Source organism: Peromyscus eremicus, chromosome 16_21 (genome assembly GCF_949786415.1).
Source record: "Peromyscus eremicus chromosome 16_21, PerEre_H2_v1, whole genome shotgun sequence".
Lineage (NCBI taxonomy): Eukaryota > Metazoa > Chordata > Mammalia > Rodentia > Cricetidae > Peromyscus > Peromyscus eremicus.
Window position 1 is genome coordinate 30,181,374 of NC_081432.1, and position 11,639 is coordinate 30,193,012.

The 11,639-nt window shown below is 48.8% G+C and overlaps 1 protein-coding gene across 1 annotated transcript in view; it reads left to right on the forward strand.

Moving 5' to 3' along the window:
* The window catches only part of Tgfbrap1 (transforming growth factor beta receptor associated protein 1), a 28,254-nt gene extending 18,495 nt beyond the window's left edge, over positions 1 to 9,759 (forward strand). The window contains exons 7-11 of the mRNA XM_059282138.1: positions 799 to 942; positions 3,251 to 3,397; positions 4,191 to 4,350; positions 5,798 to 6,231; positions 8,220 to 9,759. Coding sequence (XP_059138121.1) covers positions 799 to 942; positions 3,251 to 3,397; positions 4,191 to 4,350; positions 5,798 to 6,231; positions 8,220 to 8,396 — 1,062 coding nt within the window. The 3' untranslated portion in view covers positions 8,397 to 9,759. The remainder of the gene's footprint in view (positions 1 to 798; positions 943 to 3,250; positions 3,398 to 4,190; positions 4,351 to 5,797; positions 6,232 to 8,219) is intronic.
* Positions 9,760 to 11,639: the final 1,880 nt, after the last annotated feature.

Below are 11,639 nucleotides of genomic sequence, written 5' to 3' on the forward strand. Positions count from 1 at the left end.
TGATGTTAGCACAGCTATAGGGAAAGATTTGCATACTTGAATAATATGGAGTAAATATTCATAAGTGGCGAAAGTTCCATAAAAAAAATCAATACTTTTCAGTGGACCTTTGATTCAGTTATTTAATAACTGAATTCAGGACAGAAAAAACTAGTGCACATTGAGCATCCTAATCAGTTTTCATGGGGGGTGTCACCACCATTTTGAATTACAGATTATTTTATATTTTGTAGTATTTGCATGTACGAAATGAAATGTCTTGGACCAAAGACCTGAGCCTAAACTAAATTTCACTTGTGTCTTATACAAATAGCATGAAAGTAATTATACAATACTTTTGATAAGTCTGTGCTCAAAACCAAGTTTGATGGTGTGGAATTTTTCACTTTTAGTATCATCTCACATCGTCACAAAAAGATTTTAGCACATTTGGATGTTCAGATTTATTTCTCAAAAAACAAAAACCTGAAACTTAACTAAGAATTTACAGCTTTCTGTACTGTAGGTGGGAGCACCCTTTATTCAAAATGCTAAGGACTAGAATTGTTTCAGACTGTGAAGTAATGCCTGGGCAGCGAGAGCCACTCCAGCCAGCCACCCAGTCTGCAGCCTTGAAATTCAGGCTGCGCTGTCAACATGCTTACCGATGTTCAGAGTCTAGATTTTCACGTGAGGGATGCCTCACCCTGTGTCTTTTAAAAGTCTTAAGAGAGTAAGAGAACAAAGTTTTTCTAAGATAATTCTACAAGATATATAACAGTCTGGATTTAAATTTTCTTGGTTTTTATTTCTTTTCAGTTATGGGTGAACATTGTGAATGGGGACATCCAGGATTCCACACGCTCAGACCTGTATGAATACATCGTTGATTTTCTTACCTACTGCTTAGACCAAGAGCTGGTGTGGACCCATGCTGACTGGCTGTTGCAGAAAAGTGAGGAGGTTTGTGTTTCATAAACGCATTCTCTTCAAAATGGCTGGTATAAGACACTAGATACCTCGTCAACTTTAGGTAGAAGAGGGAAAAAAAGCTACACTCATTCTCCCCTGTTTACTTTATGCCCCTTTTAATCCCTCCCTTTGAGCATGAGCAAATGCCACAGTCTGCTGCTGCTGAGGTCCCACAGAACCCTCTTTCTGCAGAGGCCTCTCTTAGAAGTGTAAGCAGACTAGCCTGCGCATGCTCCCAGTGTTTGAAAACACTACAGTTCCCTCTTCACTTCCTGGGAAACAGAAGTCTGCACTTTGTTCTTTAGGATGGGTGCAGGTTGTTACCCTGCACAGCCTGGTCCTTTGCAAGAAGTAGCCCCCAGTCTGGGTCACATCAGGAAGAGCATCGCCCTCTTCTGTTTCCATCACTCCTGCTTAGAGACTGTGGGCATGGAGGTGTGAAGTGGCCTGAACATTACCTGCCTCGTCTTGGAGGCTGAAACAGGACAGTAGTGAAAGAGCAGCTCTTGGCTCTTGGCTGTAGAGCAGTGGTTCTCAACCTTCCTAACGCTTTGACCCTTTAACACAGTTCCTCATGGTGTGCTGACCCCCAGCCACTAAATTGTTTTGTTGCTACTTCGTGACTGTAATTTTGCCACTGTTATAATCATAATGTACATATCTGACATGCAACCCCTGGGTTGTGGCCCACAGGTTGAGAACCACTGCTCTAAGCCAGGCAGCATGCTTAGGATAGAAAGACACAGACCTTAATGAGGCCCCACAGGTCACCCCCACAAAGGCAGCAAGCATAACAGACCCATTTCCTTGACTTGTTGGAGAGACAAGATCAGAGACGTTCAAAGCAGGGCAGGGCAGACTCCTCTGCTGTCCATGCTACTTCCTGAACCAGGTCAGAGCCCTTATTCCATCCATCCTGAAACATTTTTAAATTTACGTTGATTTATTTGTGCACATACATGTACATATATGTGCCATACTGTGTGTACGATGATCAGAGGGCAGCTGAAGCTCTCACCTTCCACCATGCATGTCCCAGGGACTGAATCCAGACATTCAAGTTTGGCAGCAAGTGACTTTACCTGCTGAGCCAGCTCACTGGCCCCTCCTTGCGTATTTTTTATTCCATCCTCCTTTACCTCTACACATGCCTACAGAACACACCAGCACATGCTCCTATGGTGTGAATGCAATGTCATTGAAAGGATTAGGTCCTTTCCACTCACTGGGCAGTCACAGCCAAACACACAGAGTCTGTGTGCCACATGGTGGCCTACCACATGGCCTCTGTCATCTCTTGAAGGGCATGGTTCACAAATGGGGTTAACAGACCTTTTTTCCGGGTAATGGTGGTGCATATCTTTAATCCCAGCACTCAAGAGGCAGAAGCAGGTGGATTTCTGCAAGTTCAAGGCCAGCCTGGTCTACAGAGCAAGTTCTAGGATGGCCGAGGCTGTTACACAGAGAAACCCTGACTTGAAAAACCAACTAACCAAACAACAGTAACAACAATAAGAAAACAAACAAAGAAACAAGACAGAAAACAAAAGGAAAAACAAACAAATAACAGACCTTTTCAAGGTCATGTAGGCAAGCAGAGCTAAGACACAAATGCAGACTTGTAGCTGTGTTGCGTTTCTTGTGTTTGGGGTTCACAGGGTATGTGGGTATGTGTGCATCTAAACCTGTGGGCATGCAATAATACTTGCACATGTAAGTGCACAGGGGAGCCGGACAAGGTGTAGTGGCCATCTTAGTATTTCCTCAGAAGGCAGAATTGGTCCAGGGTGCTCCTCATGGCAGACATGGAAAGGCAGCCTGGAAGCCATTCAGGTACCCCAGACTCAGATGGCGGACTAGCCAAGTGCGGTAAATGATCTACTAGCCAGACAACGTGTTCAGAGAACCGAGAGCACACTGCGTTTTCCGACTTTCTGGGTTTTCTCGCTTAAACTTTGCAAGGGACAGTCTTAGTAGGATAACCCGAACAGCACTAGTGTTGGTTGTGTGGCTGTCACGGCCTCTTACCAGGGCCTGCTCCATTCTGTAGTTCCCAGTCACTCTAGAAGAATCCCAGCACAAGTGCCAGCCTCACTCCTGCCTGCATTGTGCCCTCTGGTTGGTCTTTCTCAGGACTTCTTGCTAGACTGTTTTCTTCCAAATTTTTGAGATAAGTGTGACATATGAGAAGCTGCTCTTGCTTAATACCTCAGCATATTCTGCACGATTTTAGCCAAAGCGTGAATGTTACGTGACTGAAGGAGGGATGAAGAAAACTGAATTGCTGCTCTTTCTGCAGATTGGAGTTCAAGTTTTCACCAAGAGACCTTTGGACGAGCAGCAGCAGACTCGCTTTAATCCAGATGACATTATTAGTTGCCTTAAGAAATACCCTAAAGCCCTGGTTAAATATCTGGAGCATCTTGTTATCGACAGGAGACTGCAGGTGAGCACTCCGAGCCCGGACTAAGGTCCCTGGCTGCAATGTCACTCACAGCTGAGGAAGGGGAGCCTGACTGTCACTTTTGGGGCAGGTCATGTGCCCCGGTCACTCAGTCTGTGCTTGTTGATTACCTGAGGGCATATGAGCCGTTGTGAAGGACACCAGAGGGATCAGAGGTGGACGTGTTTATCTCCTATCTCATACCCACTCCACTCTCTTTTCTCTGTTATTATCCTCAAAGGAAACGGGGAAGCTGTCTGTGTCAAATATGGAATACCTAAAACCTTTGCCCCCCAGAATGGAAAGTAACTCTTCATGTGTCCCCCACGTGTGTTCATCATCTTTCCATCATCATGACAATTAACTTAGGAAGAACAGGGGGTTTCTTTTGCCCCACAACCCCAGAGCTTTCCATCTGTGCAGGTTGTCCCATTCCTTTTGATAAAGCATCTTGGCAGAAGAGGGCAGTGCTGTGCCCGGAAAGTCAAGAGGTCAGGGCCAGGCATTTGTTGACATTCCGCTGTCCCTGTCCTGGTCCCACTCCTTCCCATGGGCTCCATCCCTTCCAAGTCCCACCCCCACCCTCCAGTAGCAGCCCAGGGATATTCTTTAACACATGGGCTTTGGGGGCACATTCAGCATCCAAACTGTAGCAACCTGACTGTAACTCCTCCCTCTGTGTTGGGGTTCCTGGGAGTTTTCCAGTACCCTGATGGTGCCTGCCCACTGTGTTTGAGAATCTACCATGGCCTCTCTCATGTAAACACTGTGTCTGATGCATCCCTGATTTCTGCAGAAACAAGAGTACCACACCCACCTGGCCATCCTCTACCTGGAAGAAGTCCTGCGGCAGAGGGTGGCCACTGGCCACAAGGACGTAGAAGCCACTGAGACTCAGGTCAAACTCCGGAGGCTGCTCCAGAAGTCTGACGCTTACCACATCCACTTGTTGAAAGGTGAGGATGAGATCGTATCCCAGTGAGAGACTTCTTCGGGGCTGGGACAGGAAGCCATTGTCCCAAAGTACAACATTTGGGTCTCATGGGGTGCTTCCTTGAGCCCCTTTTCTTCAGAGCTGACTTGATGAGTTTTAGATTGAGCTTTAAAACTGGATTAAGGATTCAGGTCCTTCTAATGATCTCAGTACCTTCATCAGTCAGTATCCCTGCCAGGGTCATGTGAACCCCCAAGGGTTTCCCAGGTCTGCAGTGCTCAAGCCCTTCAGGAAAATGTCATAGTCTGAGCATAGAACCTGTGTAGCTCCCATCTCCTACCTTTGTACCTCTGTCTGTGCCTTCAATAAGGCAGCCTCTCAGTAATTATTTCCTGCCATTCCGCTGTGAGGAGAATGGTGGGGCATGTATGCCATGGTGTCTAGCTGCTGCTGTACTTGACACAGGCTGTACAGCCAGCCCTTTACCCCCAGGCTGGTAATATCTGCCTGGGGCATCAGGCCTGAGGAGCAGCCCATGGTGACCAAGTGCCAGATAGACACCAGGGCCTATTGTTTAGTATGAACTTGGCCCTCAGCTGAGAGTTGTCCTGGGAATAGCCCATTGCGGCAGGGAAAGATCTTGTGTTGTCCCCTGTTTCACAGCCCGCAGGGGAGCAAAGTGACCTTGGTCGTGAGACTCAGCCCATCAGCCCACTAAGGGAGAGCCTTGATCAGCACTGACACTGCCCCAGGGCTGTGTCATTTTCTGGAAGCTTAACTGCAGGGGGGACAAGGAAAAGGTTTTATTTCTGTTCCAGAAAGTCATTGGATAATACAGACAAGATTTTTTTTTTAAATACCTTGTTCCTTTCAGTGAAGCATATTTTAAATTGGAATAAAGGGGTTGAACAATGGCTTTTTGAGTAAAGTGGATATTTGGATTTTATCCATGGGTTCTGCATCTGCAGATTCAACCAAGTGTGGTTTGAAAATATTTCCCCCTAAATATCATAGCCTTATAGTCAGCCACATTTACACTGTATCATAAGTCCTCCGGAGGTGACCTCAAGCATACAGAACTTGAAAACATTACAGTACCCTGAGCACAGAGGGACAGAGGGACAGCTGTTCCCCTGTGTGTGTTAGCTGTAAGATTTCCTCCTGGGAAGACAGAGTGATGCTAGGTTAACTGCAGACCAGGAGCCAGTGATGTTGAGGGGCCTTTTGAGACCAGACTCACCCCTTGGTTTGTTTCCTGCACCTCAGCAGTGGAGTCTCTCTTCAGTTTTTCTATGACTCTGAGTCACCAGGGGAAAATCCAAGGAGCCACCTCCCTCAACCATCTAGGTGGCAGTATTTAGCAATGTCTAGGTAGCCAGATAGCCTGCTCTTGCTGAGGCTGCAGGAACAAGCAGGTGAGCTCAGCCAGCCAGCCCAGTCTGTTACTGAGTGCCAATTTTGTCTGACAGAGAAGATCCAGGGTGCTGGCCTGCCCATGGAGAGCGCCATCCTCCACGGGAAGCTGGGCGAGCACGAGAAGGCCCTGCACATCCTGGTACATGAGATGGGGGACTTCTCTGCCGCCGAGGACTACTGCCTGTGGGGCTCCGAGGGTCAGGACGCAGGCTGCCGTCAGCGCCTCTTCCACACACTGCTTGCCATGTACCTCCGCGCAGGCCCCTCTGCCCATGAGCTGACTGTGGCTGCTGTGGACTTGCTGAACCACCACGCCAGGGAGTTCGATGCCACCCAGGTCCTCCAGCTGCTGCCTGACACCTGGTCGGTGCAGCTTCTCTGCCCGTTCCTCACAGGGGCTATGAGGGACAGCATCCATGCCCGGAGGACCACACAGGTGGCTCTTGGCCTGGCCAGATCAGAAAACCTGATTTACATGTATGATAAGGTGAGTGTCCAGCCTTCGTGCCAGCTTGCTTCTCTGTGAGCCCATGTTGCATGAGAGGTGAGTTTTTAACCTACGATAACATGGTCTTGGTTAGTTCTTATTTCCACTCTACATGTATTGATTGCTACCACCAAGATACAGAGCTCTGTGTGGGCAGAGGCAGAGGCTGCACTGGTGGGCAGCATCAGTGAGACATTTTCCATACGGACACTGGTAATCAGGAGAGTGTGTAGAAGTGGCGTGTGCTCACTCACTATAATCCCAGCACCTGAGAGGATGGGGCAGGGAAATGGTCAGGACCTCAAGGTCATCCTGGGTGCACAGTAAGTTCCAGACCAGTCTAGGCTTCAGTGCAAGACCCTGTCTCAAACAAACAAAACCAGGGAGAATGTGTAGGGAAGGCGAGCAGTGTCCGAATAGTGATGCTCCCCAGACACATTCTTTATGCCTTTTGGAGCACTTTATGGCATCATGTGTGGTGTCTTCTGGTGTCCTCTGTACTGCACAGAGGAGAAAACTGGGCCTTCTGACAGAAGAGCCCAGAAGTATCTTCTAGGCCAGTTCAGAAACTCACATTTTCTTCTCCAAGATGAATTCCATTTCTGGAAACCCCACGTGGCTGGCTGAAGAGCAGGAATCATGTTCTTTTCCCATACAGAGGTCTTCCTTAAGAACCTGTGGCCTGGGAGATTCAGTCTCACCTCTTGTCTTTCTAATTCCTTCTCGACTCCCAGCACATGTCCTGGCCATGTAGCATGCTGTCTTACCTCCTATCCTTGGCACATGCTGACCCCACCACCTGCAGTATTTGACCTCTTTCTCTGTGAATATCCAGTCAGCATTTGACTTGCCTGTTTTTCTCCACCTCAAAACCTTAAGCTTTCAGTCTTTTGCCTACCCACATCCCTTGTGTGTGCATTTACAACTTCCTCTCTTACTTTTAGATTTTGAGGGCAGAGACCTTTATCTGTGTTTTCTTAGTGCCAACCCTGGCAGGCTGCAGGGCTGCACATTGAGGGTACTAGTTTGTGCAGGAGAATTCCCTGAATTGCTGCTTACCCCTGTCAGTGGACTTACTTGCCCAGACTGATGGAGCGCTTGTATAAAGAAACCTTAACTTATGCAACTCAAGTCTTCATGATCAGACTAGGGCCAATAGTGACAGGTGCTGTTTCTTACTGACTTCCAAAAAATGAAATTGTGATGTGGGAATGTGCCACTAATTAACTGAGTGACTGTGACCAAGTCCCTGATTTGAGTCCTGCTTTTTATTTGCAAATGAGGGTCTTGCTTGGTCCCACTCAGCTCTGATAGCCATGACTTTCTGACAGTCCGGGGTTAAGACAGTCAATGCCTTGACATTGCTGAAGGGAGGAGTTTGTGTAGAATTTTCCAGACACACAGTGGTTACTTTAAGAAAACTAACTCCAGGGGCTGGAGAGGTAGATGACTCAGAGATTAAGGATGTTTACTGCTCTTGCAGAGGACCAGGGTTCAGTTCTCAGCACCCACATGGTGGCTCACAACTCCAGTTCCAGTGGTCTGATGATCTTTTCTGGCTTCTGCGGACATGTGATGCCTGTAAACTCATGCAGCCACACACATATACATATAAAAATGAATAAATAAATCTTTAAAAATAAAAGGAAAGCAACTCCGCCACTTTCTCTGTGTGCTCATTGAGAATGGTTCTGTGCCGGCGGTGGTGGCGCACGCCTTTAATCCCAGCACTCGGGAGGCAGAGTCAGGCGGATCTCTGTGAGTTCGAGGCCAGCCTGGGCTACAGAGTGAGTTCCAGGACAGGCTCCAAAAGCTACACAGAGAAACCCTGTTTCAAAAAACAAGCAAACAAAAGAATGGTCATGCCATTCCTCATGTCCTATGTCAAGAAGTTGATGCGGCGCAGTCCTGTCGACGGTCATAGTCCACAGCGGGATGCGCGTCCACCCTGACTCAGCAGCCTCCTCACTGTTGCTTTCTGTTTGCAGATGAAGCTGAAGGGAAGCGCAGTCCGGCTCTCGGAGAAAAAGCTGTGCCAGCTCTGCCAGACCCCTTTCGGTGAGCCTGTGTTTGTCAGGTACCCGAACGGAGGGCTTGTGCACACCCACTGTGCTGCCAGCAGACACACGACCCCCAGCACACCCAGCCCTGGTACTCGGACTTGAAAAGCATGGTTCCAGGCTGCAAAGGGGATTCTGAGCTCTTTTCCAAACCTGCTTTGTGCCAGCCAGAACAAAGGGAAGGCACCCAGGTGCCAGGGAAGCGCCATCCCTGTGAAACGAGGGCTCCTCACCACTGATTGTTCTTTGTGTGAATGTAAATGGAAAAGGCCTGAAACCCTGAGAATCGTGACAGGCCAGAGACTACCCGTCCAGGAGGTCACAGTCATCCAAAGCACAAGCCAACTTTGAAGAGCAGGCAGTGTAGCCTGGGTGATCTGGACACATGTGGGGTCTGGAGATGAGGGCCACCTAGCTCAGGCGAGTGTCCAGGGTGCAGAGTCCTGAGGTGGGCACCTCGCCTTACGAGGAGGTGTGCTCTTCACATAGGCTCCGCATCTGCCCCTAAGGTGGACATAGTTTCTGTTCTTCCCATCCAATTGTCAACCTCAGAAACCCTCTGTCTTGTTCTCTTAAACACTCACTTGGTGTGAAGTCCCATGCTTCTGACTGCCTAGCACACAGAGATCTATGTAGAAACAGATAAAGCTTGAAGCAGGCGGGGCGGTGAAATGATTCAGTGGGTAAAGGCACTTGCCACCAAGCCTGACAACCTGAATTCAGTCCCCCTCAAGTGGAAGCAGAGAACCAACACACACACACACACACACACACACACACACACACACACACACACACAAATGTACGGGGAAAAAAAGAGACCTAAGTGGGAAGCTGCTTTGCCCGTCCTCAAGACTGCAACAGAAAGGGGGCCCAGGTTGTGTGATGGCCCAGGGACAGGTTCGTTTCCATGCACTCGACTGGAAACACCTTGATGGGCATACACGACTACATGTTTTCATTTGAATTCATACTATCTGTAGTTTTCTCTCATTTGGAATTTCCTCAGTCATAGTCATTACAGATAACTCTTTCCTCATTAAAATGTACCTCCTACTGAATACTTGGGAAATGCAAAGGGAAATGTGACGAATAAAACCGATGAGCCTTCCAGGAGAGGCTGGCATTGGCCTCCGCCCTGTAGCCGGCAGCCGGTAGTGCTGCTCGCCCGTTCTTCCCGCAGGTGTGTCTGCAGGACCTTGGGCGGCAGTCTGGCCAGGCCGCCTGATCTGCCAGCACTTTCTATGCTTGCCCTGTGCTTTCCTGAACCCTCAAAGGAAAGGTCTCATCCGTGACCAACTAGACTTGGTGTGTCTGTGTCGTGTCACAGACAAGCTGCAGCTCTTGCCCCTTCACTGCCCTCTTCCATGTCACCCAGCCATCCCCAGGACAGACAGCACACCCTCTGCGATGATACCTGACAAGAAGCATCTCCTGGGCTGACAGGATGGCCCCAGAGCACACACCCCACCCCACCCCCCGCCAGACCTTCCCTCACCGTCCACTCTTTACAGAATGCTTCCTGTACTTAGAATGATCAGTGTATTTCTTTTCCTTTTGGGATCCTGAGTAAGCCAGGAAGTAAAAGCATCTGTCACTATTCAAGGGACTGACCCCCTTTTCCCTGCGTGTGTTGAGTGTCTAAGAATAAATGAAGTCTCCCTGCAGCACCACTGTGTCCCAAGGATGGACTGAGAACACTCTTCTCACCGTGTGTCATCACAGCCTATGGATTGGCTATTAATCCTCAAAGAACAAGTTGCCCGGTGAGTAAAGTCAAACCTGAAAGCGCTATTCTCCCTGCACAAGACAGGTGTGGTCTCAGGAAGGGCTTATGACTGCTCACTCCCAACCTGGGGACACTAGTCTCTTCTCTGAGTATTGGTTGACAAAGTTGAACAGTCCAACCCCCACCGAATCCTCTAAAGCAAACAGTTCTGCAAGGCAGAGAATCACCTCCCGTGCTACGAATCCTGTTTCCTCACCTTCCCCACACTCTCCCAAGGGCCGTTTCTCCAATCCCGTTTTAAAGATGAACAGAACACATGGTCCTCTCACAGCCTGTGACTGTCCCTCCAACGAGTGGTGCAGTGCCAAGCGGAACTCGGGCCTTCTCCCTCCCTCTAGGCCCCGGCAGCCATCCTAGTTAGAGCAGCATGGGCTGAGATCGGTTCACACTCGTATTTCATTTGGGGAACTGTTTATCCGCTGTTGCGTACCAGGTGTTAGTGTAGGCCTGCCACCTAGGCTGTGGGCACCGGGTGTGAACACAGAGCAGAGAGAGAGGCTTCGTGAGCCGTGCTTGACACCCCTGGAGCAGAGAAGTGGGTGCTGGGTCACACTGTCCCACGGCACCTGTCACACAGCTGGGGCAGCCCCTTGCTTCCTGCTTGCTTTCCCACGGGAACCTCTGTCCTCACAGCTTCCTTCACCTCTCAGTGGGTCCCAAATCCACAAGATGTACAAATGTAAACTTGTTGATTTTATTAAAATTCTTCTAATTCTTTTTGTTTTGTCATTTTTTAAAAATAAAAATTACCTTGCTGTAGTGCTGGTTTCTACATATGCTGCTCCATTGTAAGGAGTTCTAGAATCCAGCTTCACTCTGACTTTTCCTTGTGCCCAGGGAAGCACCTGCAGCAGCTAGCTGCAGCTGCCCCTTAGGCTCTGCTGTGGCTTGGCTGGATTTTAACCACTCCACCTTGGTATTTGTCTCCTGCAGATTCTTAGGGCACTCCTGTACACCCACTGAGTTCAGGTGAACAGTTATGCACCAAGATTCCTTGACTTGGCTCATTCTCTTTGGAGCCGAATGCTCTTAAGCCCTATGCTCCTGCGTTCCTAACCCTGAACACATTCCAGAAATATAAGCAAACCTTGCCTTTTATACTCTACTTTCATGGGGTAAAGAGATGCCCCGTTGAGTAAGAATGCTTGCTTCAAACATGGAACCTGATCTGTGATCCCAGAACCCATGTTGAAAGCAAGAGTAGTGGGCCTGTAAGGCCAGAGGTATGGAAAGGCAGAGACAGTGTTGCTCCAGGTTCAGTGAGAGACCCCCCCCCCACGCTGTCTTCACGGGAATAAAGAATGGTACAGCAGGATACCTGAGACGATCCTCTTGCCTCCACACACCCCTTCCCTGAAATGGTACTCTGGCATGTACCAAATTTTTTTCAAGTCAACTCCCCTCCCCAAAGTGGTCACAACAGGCCATTGAGCAATCCTGTTGAATGGCAGTATGCTCTCATGGGCTTGCATCCCAGGTACTGCTCCATCTCTGAGCAAAGGAGGGATTTGTTACTACAATCAACTTTCTTGACTCTTCTAACCCTCTATCACATGGCC